We start from the raw sequence: 17,184 nt of genomic DNA, 5'->3' as shown, positions 1-17,184 counted from the left end.
AAAAGCGACGTTGCTGGAGATGATCCGCGCCTGGCTCACGGCTCAACAAGTTGCAGGGGCACCCCCTGGCCTCGAATTCCAGCCCCGGTGTTGGTGTGTGCTTTCCAACTATGGCCGGATCCGTTAGATTACGGCACGATCCAGTACAAAGGGAATCAATCAGTCAAGGGCCCTACGGGTTACGGCAACGCCATCGCGAATGAGGATCAAGGGAAGGGAAGGCTGTACAGGGATAGAAAATAAATAGAAGAAGAAAAAAAAGAGAGAGAGAGAGAGAAAAGGACAGAACTAAGATTGAAATGGCTACTGCGCACACACCCCACGCGAAGCTTCGAGGCGCGTCTTTCTCGATAACCAAACATCTTACCGCTTACGTTCGTCCAGGACCGCGCGCAACAGAGAAAAAAGTCTACGGTACTTGGTACCAGCCTAGCTACAATCCAACAAAGTGACACAAAAAAAATCAAATCAATCGGCCAAACACTGAACCTACACTACACTACACCTACCTTCCCCTACCTAGACCCCCGACTCCATTTTCGCGCCTTGTTTCCCGCAAAAAAGAAAGGCTCCAGCAGCACCCACCTGATTTTTTTTTTCTTTGTCAGTATTTCCAAGGTCGAGCAGCAGTTTTACTGCTATTTCTGTCAAATTCCGACCCACCAAAAAATCAATGGGGACTGGAGCTCCAGGATCTCAACCTGGATCTCGTTCAATTGTGTCAAAACGCCATTTTAAAACTTGAGGATTCCACTCGCCGGCGGGGTTTTCCCGATGCCTACCCACGGCCTTACGCTGCCCACGCCTCTGAAGTCGCCGGCCACTGCAACCCCGACATACGAGCGCGATCCCATAGAGGCTCTTAGGGAGAGTCTCCAATCCGATGACGATGCGACCTCTCCGAACCACGACGCCGATGGCGAAGCCGATGATGACAACCTTACCGGTGCCACAAGAGGCGCGTCTGACGCGGTAGTAAACCATCATCATAATAACAACAACTCCACCTCCACCTCCACAAACAATAATACTGTCGCAACTGATGCCACGAGCGATTCGTCATCCGCAGCCGCGGTCATAGCAGCCGCATCGGCCGCGGCGCATGCGCAGCTCCAACAGTCGCAGCAGCAAGCACAACAGCATCAGCAAACACAACATCACAACGGCAACAACGCGGCTGCACCCAACTCAGCATCAAAATCACGCTTCAGGTATGAGGCCGAGAGGGTGTTGCTGTCGGGTCCTGACGACCTCGACCTGTGGCTGGCGCAAACCGAGGCCATCGCAACGGCCACCAACTGCTTCTCCGAGCTCACGCAACAATTCAACGTGGCGACGTTCCCACCAGACGGCACCGTCATGGCCCTTATCTGCAGCGCGAGGTTCACGACCGCATGGCGCATCCTCGAAGATACCATCTCGGGACCCGTGTGGGCAATGATGCGCGTGTTCCAATTGCAGGCGCACTACAAGTCACATATGCTGCCTAACCAGATTTACGAGTTTGCGCGCTGGGTCGCTTCCCGGATGCCGACCGTAGGCACCAACGAGCAGCCTCAGGAGGAGCGCATGGCCATGGTTACCGAGTATAATATTGCCGATCCGGCCTACTATCCCAACCAGAGATGCTACGAGGATGGTATTCAATTCCTGCAACAGAAGCTGCACGAGCTCATGAGGCTAGGGGATTGGCGTGTCGCGGCCGCCATGTATGACGAGATTCCAGATTGGTGTCCAAAGCCTCCCCCGGGAATGACAGATGAAGACCACCAACACCAACCACAGCCCGAACATCAACCAGATCAGCAGGCGGCTGATCATCAACAGTCCAACGGGAAGGCTGATTACTCGTCACCATACCCACCGTTGCCTTCGGGGCAGCAAGACGGTCACGACTCGCCACAAGCCGTCACTGGCGGCTATCCTGCGCCGCCCATCGAGACAACCAGTACGGCGGCTATTAAGGGGGAGCCAACTGCGGTCGTTAGAGACGATCAGCCTCCGCCGAACAAGCGGAGACGCGGAAGACCTAGCAAATACGCCTGAGCATCAAGGGAGCCCGTATCATTCTCCGCTCTACATTCCACCCCTTGTATTCGTCTTCTTGACTTATCGCCACCGTCATGTGATCTCTTTACAGGATTACGGAGCGGCGTGGGTCCTTTTTCTCTCTATCTTTTTATCCTGTCATGTTTACCAAACTCGCTATAATTGTTTTTTTTTTGTTTTCTTCGACGGGGTTAGTTGTCGCCATACTTAGTGTTTATACCTTGGAATGTGTTTGTGTTTTTGGCGTTTACTTTGTGCTGGGAATTGCGCGTTCAAATGGGGGCACAAAAAATCAAAGGAGCGGACGGGTAAATTTTGCTAGGGATAATCCAAGGGCGGTTTGAGTTTGTCAGAGTGGTCTTGACACGCCTGTTTGGCTCAAACACGTTGCTTTCATCCATTCGTTATCTTTTGTTTCTGAACCTGCTGGCATGTCCCTCTTGTTGCTGCGTGTGCGCTCGTCTACTTGAAGTCTATGAGCTTTGGAGCACCAGGGGTGCTGTAACTCGGACGTGGAATGAAATGCTTGTCGAGCTTCGAAAACTGGACTAGCGTCGTAATGGGACAGTATTAACACAGAGCTATATCCTAGTTCACTGACTCTGGTCAGGCTCGCAAGGGATCTGATTTACTTTTTCAGGGTGTTTGGCAAATGCATACACCGCTTAGAGTGCATATCCTGGTGCTTGGGAAGATCTGGGGTAAAGATCGAGTGAGATGACCATGTGTTCCTTGATAGATTATTCGATGGGAGGTCCTGCAAGCTGAAGGTACCTACCTGGTTAGCCTGCTCATCCTCTAGCATGTGATTTATGAACTAAAGATGATGCATTTATAGCAGAACAAATACCTAAGCAAGCAGTCTATGAAAAAAACTGAAGTGGGGGTTCAACGAGAAGAAGCTTACGCGATTCGTGTTCTCTTTTTGTTACTGTACTTAGGTTAGAAATGCTGTAATTAGCATCCCGCTTAAGAACGACACAGACAATCCACAGTGTTAGGGCGAGCGCATGTTTGGGAGGGGAGGTGTGGGCGATGCTTTTGTAGGTATGTTGATAGGCAGTATGGAGTCAGAAAGAATGCTACCCTGGATGGGGGGGGGGGGGGGGGGGGGGTGCAGGAGTGAGTGACTTGGTGACTTGCCGCTTCAGGCAACAACCGCCAACAAACCATTTCAAAACTCATTCCATTCCATTCAGGTAGCAAACATGCTGGTGGTAAACGTCACCCAACCAACGTGCTTGTGCATTGTGGCCGAGAAATGGATGGAACCGGCCGAGTCACAAACAAAGGAACAATAAAAGAAGCCGGGCCTCCAATTTGACAAACCAAGAATTCAATTTTGTTACATACAGCCGATGCTCAAAACCTGACATGAAATCAACGTCCCCTGGATACAGAACTCATTCATAGTGAGCGATTCTCACCTCATTCTTGAGGCCGCGAGCCTCACAAAAAACCAAGCGCAATTGATCTCGTGGGCAGCCAACCTCATAAATAATCAAACATGGCGGCGCCGTGGAATCGACCCGATCTCAAGAGGAAGCGCGAGGCGCGCATACAAGAACTTTTGGGTGAGTTGATTTGAAGAGAGTGAAAAAAAGAGAAGAAAAAAAAAAATCCCAGGCTCCGACAATAAACGGGGTGGTCTTGGTTGGAATACCAAGCTCCCTTTCCGCCTCACACCCAAAATTCTAACACGCACTCACACACGCTCACCCCCAAGCAGACAAGAGCAGCCAGCCCAAGCGGCAAAATCATGTGATACCAGGGGCGACGACGGACGACAAGATCAAAACCATGGAACGGCTGCGGAAAAAGTACCCGGGGGCGAACGGGCTGGGCATGTACATCGAGGAGCCCGAGGCGTTCCCGGCGTTCCGCAACGTCATCTACTACAATGACGACTTTGTCGCCGTCCGGGACATTTACCCAAAGTCGTCGGTGCACCTGCTGCTCCTGCCCCGATCCGAGGTGCACAGCAAGATGCACCCCGTCACGGCGCTCAGCACGGACGCCGAGTTCCTGGCAAAGGTGCGCGACGAGGCCGTCACCCTGAAGCGCATCGTGGCCAGCGAGCTGCGGCGCATGTACGGCGAGGAGAGCGCCTCCGAGGCCGAGCGCACGAGGGCGCTGCTTGACCCCAGCAGCGTGGATGAGCTGCCCAAGGGGAGGGATTGGGAGGCAGGCATCAAGGTCGGCGTGCACGCCACCCCGAGCATGAACCACCTGCACGTCCACTTCATGTCTCCTGACAATGTGGGAGGCAGCATGAAGAAAGCGCATCACTACATGTCATTCAACACCGGGTTCCTAGTCAGGCTGGAGGAGTTCCCCCTGGCAAAGGAGGACCCGCGGTGGAAAGGTGGCCAGGCATACCTTAGCCAGCAGATGACATGCTGGAGGTGTCCAGAGTCGTTCACGTCCTTTGGCAAACTCAAGTCACACCTCCTACAGGAGTTTGAGGAATGGAAAAAGGAATGAGAAAAGATGAAGCACATTGGTGTTTCCCATCGTCCGTGAAGGAACGAGGGTGCACATCAAGCATCACCATCACCTATCGTCTGGAACTGGACACATAATGTCTGGTATTTGGTCATTGGCCGACTTTTGTGCTAGCCAGTGTAACCTGTGTCTCTCTCAGATAAAGTAGAATAAAAGAATCCCAAGCCATTGCGCCTGCCAGCTCCCTAGTAATCTTCCCATTGCCGAATGCCGCATCGAATAGAAAGTAACAGAAATAAAACTAAAAATCGGAAGAACAAGAAGCATCCTAAACCGTGTGCGAAAACTTGAGAAGGTAGAAAATACCGAGGCCAGAAGAGTCAAAACTGGCCCAAAAGACTGATGTTAAGAAAGAGATGCGTGAACGCCTTTTGCGACCATGGGCGAGCATGGTTCAAGCAGACGTTACCTGATGCTCATATCTGGTGCCTCTTTTTTTTCTGGCATCAGTAGTTGTCATCGAGGAGTGAATCGATGGCCTCCTTCAAAGCTTCTGCACATGCGAGCAAAGGTTACAAGTGGCATGATTAGCTCCGTTCTGAACGCGTCGAGCGAATATCCAAGTCTCAGCATCTCCTCGAAAACAAAAAATAAACTGACCAATAGAACGGGCAGGGGGGAGGAAGGGTAAAGGGAAACCCCTAAGAAGGGCCGTTCGGGATGCGTTTTGTTCGTGATCACCTGTAAACGGCCTCAACCTGGAAGCGACTTACCCTCATCAATATCATCCTCATTCTCGCCATTAGCGTCGGCATCGGCATCCTCCTCCTCGTCATCGTCCTCTTCCTCGCCATTTTCAGCCTTCTTGACCTCCGCGAGGCCGGCGTTCTTGCGCGGCCTGCCCCGGCCGTCCTTCTTGGCAGCAGCACGCTTGGCGGCGATCTTGAGCGCGGTGGGGGACTCGCCGGGCGCATACAGTCTGGGGCGACCCCTGGGGCGGCCGGACGGCTCCTTCTTGGGTCCCGGGGGCTTCGGGGGCGCGTTTGCGTCCTTGGGGGGCCTGCCGCGGCGTCCAGTGCCGCCGCCGCCGGACTTGGTGACCTTTGCGTCAGCCTCGCCGGGGGCGCGGGTCGAAGGGCGGCCGCGCGACTTGGGAGTGCTGTCGACCGCGGCGCCGATCGAGTCTGCCTCGGCGCCAGCGTCGCTCTTGCGGGGACGGCCACGGCCGCGCGATGCTGACGGGGAAGGCATTCGATGGCTGTTTTGTCTAGTCTTTTTTTTTCTTTGGTTGTGGTGGTTGGTGATATTTACCGTCCACCGCACTCTTACCCTGGGGCGGTCGGGAGGGTGTGCGATTTAAGCTCAAGATAGAAACGCGCGCTTGTTAAAGAACGCGTTCAGGAGGGCAGAGCTGCGTGTGCGATTTAAATTTAAAATTAAATAAAAAATCGCACGAATTTAATTTCGCCCGTCTGAAAAATTTACGACCAAGGCGAGGAGCAATTGAACAGGTCGGATGCGAGTTTGACATGCAAAAAAGGAGATTTGAATTTTGAAAGAAAATTTTTAACAAAATAACCCGCTGCCGTCGTTGTTCGCGTTTTTGGCAGTAAAAACAACCTCGACGCGGCGTTTGCAGGGGACAGAGAATGAATGGCTGATCTGCTGTAAAAGTGGGGGCATGGTCTTCCTTTTTTGGGGGGAGGGCAGGTACAAGGTACCTACCTACTCGGAGCTGGCCGATAACTGTAGGAATGAAGGATTTGTGAGCTTTTTTGTCGCGCCATTCGACTGCTTTCAATTGATTCAATTCAGTAAGAGAAGAGTGCAGTTGGTTTATATTTCAAAATCTCGTCCAAGACTTTAGTCGCATGCTTTTCCTTAATTGACTTCATGTCGGGAGCTGTGTTCCTTCCTACAAGTGTCAGTCAGGTATGCGTAAGTTAGTTGTACTTTAATACCTAGCTTGCTAGGTATCTACCTAGTAGAATTCAGACATGGTCAGTAGTCTCGGACGAAAAGCCAAGCGCGACATCCCCCACGTCGTCGAGCTCCAGGGTATGCCGATCCCCACCACTCCGAGTAGTCAGTCAGGCGAGGATCTGGCCGTCCCATCCACACCTTTCTACACTACGGAGTACAGAGCTGCTCCAAGAAGGTGGAAGAATTACAACTGGTAAACTCGGATGCCTTACCGAGCTTTACTGTTTATGGACCTTACTTCGGTTTGTCTGATCAATGAATTATGACAAACACGAACGACAACTTGAAAGCACCCCTACTTTTTTCTTTCTTTATTGATGCTTGATTAAGTGTCTTGACAAGGGCCGACGGAGCACGCCCCACGGTAACGTGAGGCATAAGACTCTGAACAACTTCGGAAATATAACGACACTGCAGTCGACACAATGGCCACATCAATCCCCTCAATAGCATGCCTCGGCGTCATAGGCAGAAATGTACCGATCCCACCCTCGCAGATGCGATCTGCCCCAAGCCACAATGCGCGCCCCTCACCGTTGAAGCCACCGCTGACAGACAAACCCATGGAGCACAGAACAACCCGCTTCACATTTCCATATTCCCCTCCCACGACCCGACGACAAACACCCTGACGCCGGCCCGCACGCCGCTGCAATTCAGCCTCCTGCTCTCGTCGACGCTCGACGTGTTTGACCTGCGCGCCCGCCACCACACGGCCGGCGGGACGGGCCTGAGCGGCGACTTTGGTCTGCTGCACGCCGTGGACGAGCGTCTGGCCGCGTACGGCTTCGAGACCAACACGGGCGTGCGCTTCATCGTGGTCGTCGACATGCGCGGCCGCCGCATTGACGCCAGCGTTGTCGGCGGTCTCGGTGCGGGTGGTGCCGGCGCCACGGGTGGCGATGCGAAATCGGGCGCCGCGGCCAAGGCTGCCGCTGCCGCTGTTGGGCTGAGGGATGGCGAGATGAAGCCTGTGAGTTTTGTTCCCTCGTGCAACGTTTTCCGCTGGAGGACTTTTTTCATATGCGGCTTTGTCACTGCTTGCTGGAGGAAATTCATACTGATGTATGGTTTTGCTGTGTCTCCCGTACAGGTCTTCCGTGCCATGCAAACTGCCTATATTCGGCTACTCCAGAACCCCTTCTACGAACCAGATGAGCATTCTCCCCCTGGAGGTCGGGGCGGGAAAAAGATAACAAGTCGCCGGTTCGCGGCCGACATGAGACGAATTGGGGAGGCATGGACCCCCGGAGTTACCAGCCTTTGATATTTTTTTTATCAGCCATTTATCAGATACATTTCAAAGCGCGTTTAGAGGAATCGGCATTAGATGCTATGGCGTTTGGGAGTCTCGGTTTATCACGTGGACGGTCTTTCATTGACTGACAGGGCCACTATATCTTATTTTGTCGGCGACGGTCTGTATCATGTCACTTTACTGACTCCCCATGTATCTACTTAACCACTTGCATACAAACCAGTCTCGGCTTGATGGTTGGTTCCAAGGCTGCCGCAATTCATACTGCCATGAAGCGTATGGTGCCCTATCACAGCTCTCCTTTGAGACTAAACACCTCGAACCGAGTACCCAACCTTGTTCCCCAGACGTCTGGATCAACATGCGCTACCGTGCTCCAACCCCTGATGAGAGATCTCCAATAGCACGCCTCGGCAGCCGGGCTAAAGTAACCGCCCCCAACGAACAACTCCCGCTGTCTGCTGGCGATGCCTTCTGCTACATGCGGATGCGCCTCGAGCCATGCCACCGTCTCTGGGAGGTCAGACCAGTCCTGCGTCACAAACACGATATTCGCCTCGCCGACCGAGAACGACACGGGCCAGGACCTGGCCGCCCGCGCCCCGGATGCTCCCGCCGGCTGCGGCCTCCCGAGCAGCGACGCAGAGAAGATGGGCCTCAGCAGGTGCGACGTGTGCTGCATCCATAGCAGGGGCGGAGACAGCACCACGCTCCGGCACATTTGCAGAAAATGGAACCGGCCGCTGTAGGCCACCCCTTCCGTGTGCAGCACGTACCGGTACCGGCAAAAGGCCTGGATTGCGAGGGCGGTCGAGTCGTTGAGCGGGAGCACGTCGGCCCACGACTCGCCTGCGGCGGCGGCCCGAGCCGCGACCTGGATGAGGTTCCTGCGCAGGCCGGGCTGCAGCGCGCTCTCGAACCGTACCGTCCCGCGCCACACGGCACGGGCCGTCTTGCTCGTCCAGTCGCCGCCACCACCGTCGTAACCGGCCTCGACCTCGTCGATGGCCGCGGCCGCCTCGTCAAACGTTCCGCCTGCCACGTGGCGGATCGGCCAGGCCCAGAAGGAAAAGTGCGGCATCAGGAAGGTGCGGCGGTTCTTGTTCAAGTCGTCGCCGCGCAGTCGCGGGTCTGCGGGTCGGCTGTAGCCTATGCTGTAGCCGTCGCTCAGGGGCGAATCTTGGAAGTTCAGGGAGAATATCGTGTCTGGGATCGGCTCGGGGGACGTGACGATGGCGCGGTGGAGTTGGTGGAGGGAGCCCGTTCTGGACTGTGGGTTTCTCGGAGAAAGCTCTTGCTCAGTCCATGCTGCACAACAACTGCCTAGACAGAGGGAATATTTCAATTGAACCTAATGTACGGGGTTATTCGGCCTGACGCACGTTGAGCATTTCTGCAGACAAGTCCGACCTCCTTTGCGCGTTGACGATGTAGAGCTGTTTTCTTGGTCAGCATAGTTCCGACACTCGCAATGCGGACATTGCACCTTTCCGTTCTTGATCCTCCCCTGGAGGGGCCCGGCATCGCCCGTATCCATCACCTCAAAGGGACCCTGCGCCACAACATCGTCGATGGACTGCGCGAGCCCAGGGAAGCGAACCCTGCACTCCCGCTCCGTCATGTTCAGCTGTTGTATTCCGAGGGGCTCAGGGTGGTGGTGGTGCTGCCGTGATGCATTTGACTGTAGTAAGCCTGGAGTCGGTGATTGGTATCGGTACAAGACATGGTAGCCAAAGATGGCAGCCACCACCAAGGTGATTGTGCGTTTTGAAGGTAGGGCGGTTTTGAAGCCTGGCATATTCATGCTTTGATTTTGAGGTCATGTCTTTGACAAGAATATATCTTGGCTCAAGGAATGTGTAAAAAAAAAAAAAAAAAAAAAAAGTATAGACGCTGCTGATGGGCATTTCGATGAATCAGGACTGACTGCCCAAAACCAAAGCGTAACAACATCCGCGGTGTGTCTCCCTCCGCCGTATTTTTCTGTAATACACTGGATGCAAAATACAAGGTGGGATTCTGGGGTTGCTCAACTTTACGGTTCGTCGAAACCTTTGGCCGTCATTGGTGCATACAGCCCACCCCCCTGGAGAATAATTCCAAGGTACCAGCCATCGGGGAAATATATGTGCATGCGTCGTGGTTTCTTCGGGATATTTATCGGATCATGAAAGCATCAAACAGACATAACCGAACTGCATGTCACACATATATAGGTATCCATGACTTTTCTGGGGTAGACGGAACCGTCTACAGTGGTAGACACACAACCCCATCACTCACTCCATAGAGCCACCTAGCCACCTATCCTCTGACCGAAACGAAGCAATTGGTTCTCTCCTCCGATTACGGATTTATTACAATTCAATGGATTCATGTTATCTTTGGTCTGTCTCTAGCGACCCGTGAGAGGGCCCCGAGCCGTCTCTATTAGAATTCATAGCCATCGATACCCCAATCTTATCCCCGCGAACGTTCCCGACCCTCGACGGACTCCACAGTCGGTTGGAGTGCTGACGCCTGAAAGACGGCCGGTGAAAAATGCCAGCCTCCTGGTCAGTGCTTCTGTGCTGGAACAGTCGCTCTTGCGCCATGCGCTGTATGTACTCAGCGGCAGAGTCTCCCTCGCGGTCGCGGTCACGGTCTCGTTCTCGAGGCTTAGTTCCTCTCATCCATTGCGCCATCAGTATGTATATCGGCGTTATCATCGGGATGGATGATGCGATCAGAGTCGCTGCTGCCTCAGCGCTGTGATTTAGGATCAGTCAGCTCGAGAACTCACAGAATTGCTGATCACACACATGACCAGAGATGGTGTTACTTGACTTACAGTGTCCATATCAAAAGGTCTATGCCGTCATCTATACATGGATGTATCTATTAATTAGACTGTTTACTGCCTCAGGCGAGTTAAAGAAAAACAGTGAGAGGTAGTGTGTTTTTCGTACAAGTACGGTCTGCACTCTCCAACGCTTTCATGAGAGTCATTTTGTATACAGCGACGCCAGATGCTCTGTATGTCTCGACTAGATTGTCAGCACATTCAACAAGCTTAGGCGACATCAGATAATAGATCTTGACTGTCTTGAGCCTCTATAACTTACAATACCCCAAGGCCGAGTACAATACTCAGTGCAATCGACTTTGGCTTATTCGTCTCAACCTTGAAGATAATGAAAGCCGGCCACAATGCCTGTTGATTCGTTATCAGCAAAATTTCCACCCTGTGGAACTTTTTCCAGATTTGATGCTTAGCCCCTCAGATAGAGGGGGGGAAAGAAAGAAAAGGATGGAGAAATCCGCATATGGAGTCAATAGATACTAGATTAGAGAGCACTCACAAGGTATATGTCAGCGAGCGCAGAGAAAGCTATGTTTGTAGAAGCACACTCGGAAGTTAGTCATTGGCCTCATACACCTCCGACCCCAAGGTAAAAAAAAAGACCCCTTTTGGGGTTTTTGTCTAACCGCTCGTGTATATAGAGAACCAAACAATCACACGCTCCGAAGTACACTTGGCGTCGGCAATGTCCGGGATCCAGGCAGCCCTAATGGGCGAGCACTGAAACGCAATTAGGAGAGATGTGACAACAAAGTTCGCCATGCTCGTGGCGGACAGAAACCAAGAAGCCGCCGACGCCCAGAAGCTGGCAAGGAGGACACGGTTGAGCATCATAGCCAAGGCGATCTTGGGCACGCCGAGCGCGATAACCGACGGGAACGGCGCCAGGTGGTACCACATGAGCGCCACCTCGCGCTCCTCTGGCGTCAGGGCCCGGAGGTGCCGCCCTACTCCGTTCTGGACCGCGACCGTGTAGGTGCACAGCTGCACCCATAGCAGCAGGGTGGCCAGGATGACGATGTAGTCCTCGCAGAACACGAGCCTCTTGATCACGGCTCGCGTGTAGAGCCTGGCGCCGACGAAAAGGGTCGCGATCGACGTGAGCGTGCCGGTGATGACCAGAAAAGCAGGGCCGCGGTTCTCTTGGGGTACGATGCTGTGGTCCATGGGATGAGGTTTATGCCGTTGAGTATGCTTTGCGTCCTAGTTTCTGGGCCGATTCGTGTAACCCATAACGGAGAAGAAAAAAATCCCACCTATTTCGATAGCATGTTCGTCATCTTTTGTTCAAAGCGAGAAGAATCCCCATTCCATCTGAGTCCAGAAAGGTCGGTGTTATCCAGGGCCGGCACGTGGAATAAATAAAAAAACAGATGCTTAATGGCTAGAAACCAGATAAATATCCTCCCACTGAAAGCACTGCCCGCAAGCCGGTTAAGCAATAAACATCAAGCAAGCGGCTCAAGGATGCCGCACGACACGAGTGCCAAAAGCTGACCTGTTGAGGCAGGCAGAGCTTGCACGCCGAGCCACCAGAGCAGCTGATTAGCTAGAGATGGGCTTAAGCACGCGGTTGGTGTACAGGCCGCGATTCCCTTGCAACGTTAGCGACACGTTTTGCTAGCAAACTCAAAATAGAAGAAAGTATCGAGGCAAAAAATATTGACACCCTGTCGGCTGAGTCAATCCCTTTAGGCTTTTTTAGCCGCGGTAGCAGGGTTCAGATAACATCTAACTACCAAGCTACTCCGTACTCAGTATCATCGCATCTCATCAACATTGCAGTATCTTCGTCTGACCTGGACCGCGACTCTTTGCAGCACACGCTGGCCCAGTGACCATTACTTCGCCAACTCCCAGCGGCCAAGACAACCGTCAGTGTTTTGTTTCGTCTTCTGTGTTTAAAGGGTATGATGATCGTGGGTTTTGGTGGAAACGCGACCCAGAAATATATAAATTGTGCCATTATGCACCGTCCTGACCAGGTCTGCAATACATCCCATGCTGAGGTCAGGGGTTGTCGCTGCACCCATCCTTCGGCTGCGCCGGCTCCACATCCGAACTCGATATCAAAGCTCGTAGGTGAAAAAGTTTATCGAATGCCACGAGTAACATCGCATGCTTTGCGCGTGTTGGCGCGTAAAGACGGGCGTCATTGGAGCAATCAATTGCCCGATTCGGAGCTGGCTTTCCTCAATTCAGCAAGTCTGAAGCGTTCAAGGCCCGCCGGCTCGTCCAATGCGATCGAGGACCCCATTTGTGCATCTGTCTTGAGGCCGATTCGGTGATCCAGATGGGTACCTGGCCCCATCGGTTTCGTCACGGACCTTCCCTCCCAGTGTCTAGCTTCTACAGGTAGCGGCTGCCACCAGCCGGGCTCCTCACGCGCGTGCCACCTGGCGCTGCAGAGCTCCCAGAGCCGGCTGGCTGCCCGGCGGTAGGCAAAACGTTCATCTTCTCCCGTGAAGGCGCCAGCGTCTGCAAAGTTCACCGCATGCCTGTTGCCGTGCGGCGACATTCCAGCCCTGGAGTTGTGGCGATCGTCCAGGCCAAAATCTGAGTCTTGATCCGGGTCGTACTTTGACGTACGCGCTTCGGATTCGTAGGTAGATATGTTGGGTCGGAAGGGCGCCAGCTGGTCTTGGTATACCTCGGCAACAGTCTCGGAGTATGTTGCGTCTCCGTCTTCCACCGGTCCGACAGTATCTTTGTTGCCACCGGCAGTATCGGAAGATTTCGATGGCCTCATGTCTGGGAAAAAGATGTCGTCAGGTCCCGCCTGGGCCCTTACGACGAGCTTACAGCGTGCCTCGTAAAGGGCGTCCAGAAATGTGATAAATCTCCGTGCTTCATTTTTCTTGGATGTCGGGAGGACCGGTACATTGTCGATAATAAAAGTATGATAGTTTGAGGCCAGGGTTATATAGTCGGCTGGTCCCAGAGATGAGACAAGGTCCTCGAATTTCCATAGAGCAACGCCCTCATGTTGCTTGGGCACCAAAACACGCCGGCCGTACACCGACAGCTCGGCTGCTTGCCAGTCTGCCGAAGCTAGCTCGGAAGTGAGTAGCATGTTGTTCGTTCCATCTGATTCAGAGCTCAAGAAATATTTGCGTGGCAAGGCACTCTTACTTTCTTGCTCTGGGTTTGTAGAGGACTGTGATGCAGCAGTGTCCCCAACAGCCCCTATCGCTCCAGCCTGAGAAAACTCAGCAATTGTAGGTAAATGATGCTGCCTAGCAGCAAGTGCATCACTTAGATTGGGCGCATCATCCCTTCGCCTCCAGTCCTTGGTTCCCTCGATATGGAAAAAGTCACACCTGGCTTTGAGAACCTCAAGAAACGCGGCAAAGTCACTCGATGAGCCAAAAAGCTCACCACTGCGCTTTGGATTCGCGGCTCCCATGCTCACAAAGAGCCTGTGAGCCAGGCCACCGACGGCAGGTGGCGTAAAGGTGACACCAGAGGCGCGCTCAAGCTCTTCGGGCACGCGGTTGGACGATGCCACCAAGACCCCTCCAAGCTGGAAGAAGGCGATGAAGAGGTTGCTGAGGAGCTTGCTCGCGGCACGGTCCGGCAGCTGGAACTCGTCCAGGAACAGGATGGGGCTGGACTCGACCATCTCCTTGGCCAACCAGATGAGCGAGTAATTGGTCGCGTCATCGCCGGCGCCGCCGCCGCTCAAGCCCTGCTGTCGTCGGTACTGCTCCAGACGCGAAAATGCGTGCAACATGAATGTGTTGAAGTGCCAGCGCCGCTTCAGCCGCGTGGGCAGCCCGTCGGCCAACAGGTCCAGGAGCATCGACTTGCCGGTGCCCACCTCGCCCGAGAGGAACAGGCCGCGCGGCGAGTCCGCCTCGAGCGCGGCCTGGTGGTTCGTCAGGACCCGAGTGAGCGCCTTTGCATCGGCGCTCGCTTGGGCCTCTCCATCCGGCTTGAAGAAGCGTGCAAACAACGGATTCCTCCGGAGCGGGTGGCCTGGGGCTGCTAGGTCGTCACCGACGGTAGACCGAGAGGAGGCCTCGACGGCCTTGGTCACCTGTCGGAGACGGGAACGATACTCTGGCGACGGCACATAATCCTTGAGCCTTTTGTAGAGCTTTTGAAGGTGGAGAGCCAATCGGTGCTGGGCCGGGTCGGGAAGATAGACGCCCGTTTGGACCAGGGACTGGTATTTGACGAGGGGGTCGGTTATGGTGACCGCCGCAGTTGAACAGAGCCGGCGCCTCATAACTTTCTATTTGATTATATATATCGTTCTATGAACCCAGCTTGTTATAGACTAGAATAGCATTTCAATGCATGCAGGAGTAAGTCATCAGTAACAATTAGAACTAAAATCTGAATTGAAAGCCGCAAGTCGCCAAGTCTTGAAGGACCTGTGCCATAGTGAGTAACTTGCCACTGTGCGGGATTGCTGGGGCTGGGACGACTCAGTTAGTGGGTCCACCACGTTGATCGAGGGGCCCTACAGCCTGTGAGTGGCGATTTACCATGATTCTATGAGGATCCAACGAACTAATTTTAGACAGAAGGTCTCTCATTCTATATAGATTCCTATCGATCACTGAGATTAAGCCAATTCCGAATGTCGGTATTCCGTCCGACTGATTATCCTGTTGGTCAAGTACAGTATGTACTATGGCATATTATGGTATGTTGAACTTTGGAGCAGTCCGTGGACAGTCATCAACATTACAGTAGTCAAATGACAGTGGAGGGAGCCTTGGCAGTGCGAGCTTTCATTCATACGGTATGATGAAGTCCGTCTTGACAAGCAGCCGCTGCACTTGACACGGCGACATTTCTCGTGGTAAGCAGCAACGAATGGAAACATGCTCTCTGGGTTACACAACAGATAAATCTCTCCGGAACCCAGCCCGCGGGGCCTCTAGTAACCTCGAATGATATACCTGCGGCAGATCGCAGGCAGATCGCGGGCGCCTGTGAAACAATATTCAATTGCCGCAGGCTTTTTCTCATGTGCTGTGGCGCGTCCACGCCAGAATGTAAACCACCATGTTCAACTCAACAGTGCACAATGGACAGCGTCGCTAGAACGTCACATTTCTGGCTTGTCCAGCTCGCGTACCCGGCAAAGTACACACTCATTCACGCACCGGACAAATCTGCTCCCCAAAACGCAGATCCGGACTGCGTTTCGTCGTGAAGACCCCGAGCCGCGGCGTCGCAAGGCCGTCCCCGTCTTTGACGACCCCCGCGATGACCCACGGATCAGAGACGCGGAGCCTCTGGTGACGCCGGAGCAGATTTCTCGCTTTTATCGGTCGCCCAGACTGCACACCGTGGTGGTGGTCTGCTTCCTCGCTGCGATCGCCTTTTACTACGCCAACATCGAGACGGTGCCCGTGTCGGGACGGCAACGTTTCAACTGTCACAGCGACAAGACGGTCCGCGAGCTGAGTGAGCAACAATTCGAGGTGCTAATGAATGAGTTCCGGCACGCGGGTGTGAGGTTTCTCCCGTTGTGGGATGCGCGGTCGCGCATGGTCAAGCGGGTCATGGATCGTCTCAAGCCCGTCAGTGGCATGGACGATATGGAATGGGACTTTTTTGTGATTGATGACCCAGGTTAGTGCAGTCTGCTACCTGGCTAATTGCCTGCGTTTTCCCGAGATGTTTTTGTGTCACTAAAATGGATAACAACAGGAAACGCAAACGCCTTTGTTCTTCCCTGTGGTAAGGTGTTTGTGTTTAGCGGCATCTTCAGGCATGTTCAAACAGAAGATGCACTCGCGGCAGTACTCGGCCATGAGATAGCTCACAACCTTGCCAGTCATGCTGCGGAGCAAATGTCTGCTAGCATTGGGACGAACGTTCTCTTCTGGAGCGTGGCAATATTGACATTTGGACTCTTCACCATACCTGTTATGTATGGCGCCGGGGTCCTCAAGTTTCTCTTCGAGTCGCCCATGAGTCGGATGCAAGAGACCGAAGCCGACCAGATTGGCCTCTTGATGATGGCCGAGGCGTGTTACGATCCACGCCAGGCTATACCTTTCTGGAGAAGCATGCAGCAGTACCAAGGATCACATGAGCCGCCAGAATGGCTAAGTACACACCCTTCAGTAAGTAGTCAATCTGGTGCAGCTTTTTTGTATTCAAGATGTTGCATCAACTAACTTGAGAACATCAGCACCAATCCCGAATCGAGAACATCCAAAAGATGCTTCCGTTGGCTCTTGAAAAGAGGGAACAGAGCGATTGCAGGGGAACTCAAGGGTTCGCAGAGTCGTTCAAGCGGGCCATGCGCCGCGGTGAGATTATCACGTTGTACCCGACGAGATATGTCTGAATAGGTATTCGCACTTGTTTTTTTTTTAGGTTATATCACTGTTACAATCTAGCAACATCATTGGTTAGAGTTGTACCTCTGGAACAGCTTATATAGACAGGTCAAGTACAAGAATATCTTATTTGCTATCTCCTGTTTTGCCACATCATTCCAGATAAAAAAAAAAAAAAAACTAGAATTAATTGGCTGATTTACGAGCTGCTTTATCACATCAATGTTGGTTGGTAAGATGCTCTGCAGAGGGTTAGGGTTTGGGCACGTCGTATCCCAATGACGTTTTGCGGTGGTGCC

The 17,184-nt window shown here is 53.2% G+C and overlaps 9 protein-coding genes across 9 annotated transcripts; 5 read left to right on the top strand and 4 right to left on the bottom strand.

Moving 5' to 3' along the window:
• Positions 1-108: 108 nt before the first annotated feature.
• Positions 109-2,632, top strand: MGG_12327 (uncharacterized protein). The gene has a single exon (XM_003715191.1). The coding sequence runs from the start codon at positions 775-777 to the stop codon at positions 2,044-2,046; it is 1,272 nt and encodes a 423-aa protein (XP_003715239.1). The 5' UTR covers positions 109-774; the 3' UTR covers positions 2,047-2,632.
• A 615-nt stretch (positions 2,633-3,247) lies between these two features.
• MGG_07058 (uncharacterized protein) lies at positions 3,248-4,815 on the top strand. The gene is made up of 2 exons (XM_003715190.1): positions 3,248-3,623; positions 3,779-4,815. The coding sequence occupies exons 1-2, from the start codon at positions 3,557-3,559 to the stop codon at positions 4,531-4,533; spliced, it is 822 nt and encodes a 273-aa protein (XP_003715238.1). The 5' UTR covers positions 3,248-3,556; the 3' UTR covers positions 4,534-4,815.
• MGG_07057 (uncharacterized protein) lies at positions 4,656-6,049 on the bottom strand. The gene is made up of 2 exons (XM_003715189.1): positions 5,268-6,049; positions 4,656-5,092 (listed from the first exon to the last, which is right to left on the bottom strand). Exons 1-2 carry the CDS (start codon positions 5,743-5,745, stop codon positions 5,082-5,084), a joined length of 489 nt encoding a protein of 162 aa, XP_003715237.1. The 5' UTR covers positions 5,746-6,049; the 3' UTR covers positions 4,656-5,081.
• Positions 6,050-6,302: 253 nt separating this feature from the next.
• On the top strand, positions 6,303-6,674 carry MGG_15845 (uncharacterized protein; the record flags this gene model as incomplete). Its single annotated transcript, XM_003715188.1, has 2 exons — positions 6,303-6,432; positions 6,483-6,674. The coding sequence occupies exons 1-2, from the start codon at positions 6,388-6,390 to the stop codon at positions 6,672-6,674; spliced, it is 237 nt and encodes a 78-aa protein (XP_003715236.1). The 5' UTR covers positions 6,303-6,387.
• A 228-nt stretch (positions 6,675-6,902) lies between these two features.
• MGG_07056 (uncharacterized protein) lies at positions 6,903-7,744 on the top strand (the record flags this gene model as incomplete). Its single annotated transcript, XM_003715187.1, has 3 exons — positions 6,903-6,953; positions 7,052-7,450; positions 7,571-7,744. The coding sequence occupies 3 exons, from the start codon at positions 6,903-6,905 to the stop codon at positions 7,742-7,744; spliced, it is 624 nt and encodes a 207-aa protein (XP_003715235.1).
• A 280-nt stretch (positions 7,745-8,024) lies between these two features.
• Positions 8,025-9,356, bottom strand: MGG_07055 (uncharacterized protein; the record flags this gene model as incomplete). The annotated part of the gene is made up of 3 exons (XM_003715186.1): positions 8,025-9,005; positions 9,118-9,171; positions 9,222-9,356. 3 exons carry the CDS (start codon positions 9,354-9,356, stop codon positions 8,025-8,027), a joined length of 1,170 nt encoding a protein of 389 aa, XP_003715234.1.
• Positions 9,357-10,113: 757 nt separating this feature from the next.
• MGG_07054 (uncharacterized protein) lies at positions 10,114-11,744 on the bottom strand (the record flags this gene model as incomplete). Its single annotated transcript, XM_003715185.1, has 6 exons — positions 10,114-10,483; positions 10,566-10,596; positions 10,684-10,748; positions 10,840-10,928; positions 11,077-11,105; positions 11,204-11,744. 6 exons carry the CDS (start codon positions 11,742-11,744, stop codon positions 10,114-10,116), a joined length of 1,125 nt encoding a protein of 374 aa, XP_003715233.1.
• Positions 11,745-12,741: 997 nt separating this feature from the next.
• On the bottom strand, positions 12,742-14,808 carry MGG_07053 (uncharacterized protein; the record flags this gene model as incomplete). The annotated part of the gene is made up of 1 exon (XM_003715184.1): positions 12,742-14,808. One exon carries the CDS (start codon positions 14,806-14,808, stop codon positions 12,742-12,744), a length of 2,067 nt encoding a protein of 688 aa, XP_003715232.1.
• Positions 14,809-15,098: 290 nt separating this feature from the next.
• On the top strand, positions 15,099-17,035 carry MGG_07052 (mitochondrial metalloendopeptidase OMA1). The gene is made up of 3 exons (XM_003715183.1): positions 15,099-16,169; positions 16,248-16,666; positions 16,735-17,035. The coding sequence occupies exons 1-3, from the start codon at positions 15,482-15,484 to the stop codon at positions 16,891-16,893; spliced, it is 1,266 nt and encodes a 421-aa protein (XP_003715231.1). The 5' UTR covers positions 15,099-15,481; the 3' UTR covers positions 16,894-17,035.
• Positions 17,036-17,184: the final 149 nt, after the last annotated feature.

Source organism: Pyricularia oryzae, chromosome 2 (assembly GCF_000002495.2).
Source record: "Pyricularia oryzae 70-15 chromosome 2, whole genome shotgun sequence".
In the NCBI taxonomy this organism is placed as follows: Eukaryota; Fungi; Ascomycota; class Sordariomycetes; order Magnaporthales; family Pyriculariaceae; genus Pyricularia; species Pyricularia oryzae.
The sequence above is the reverse complement of the archived record's forward strand: the minus strand, read 5'-3'. Positions and strand labels throughout refer to the sequence as shown.

Excerpts from the sequence above, each read along its gene's own strand:
- MGG_07058 (XM_003715190.1), top strand. The coding sequence starts at position 3,557 with ATGGCGGCGCCGTGGAATCGACCCGATCTCAAGAGGAAGCGCGAGGCG. Across the intron at positions 3,624-3,778 it reads GCGCATACAAGAACTTTTGG|ACAAGAGCAGCCAGCCCAAG; the intron begins GTGAGTTGATTT and ends ACCCCCAAGCAG.
- MGG_07052 (XM_003715183.1), top strand. The coding sequence starts at position 15,482 with ATGATATACCTGCGGCAGATCGCAGGCAGATCGCGGGCGCCTGTGAAA. Across the intron at positions 16,170-16,247 it reads TTTTGTGATTGATGACCCAG|GAAACGCAAACGCCTTTGTT; the intron begins GTTAGTGCAGTC and ends GGATAACAACAG. Across the intron at positions 16,667-16,734 it reads GGCTAAGTACACACCCTTCA|CACCAATCCCGAATCGAGAA; the intron begins GTAAGTAGTCAA and ends TGAGAACATCAG.
- MGG_07057 (XM_003715189.1), bottom strand. The coding sequence starts at position 5,745 with ATGCCTTCCCCGTCAGCATCGCGCGGCCGTGGCCGTCCCCGCAAGAGC.
- MGG_12327 (XM_003715191.1), top strand. The coding sequence starts at position 775 with ATGCCTACCCACGGCCTTACGCTGCCCACGCCTCTGAAGTCGCCGGCC.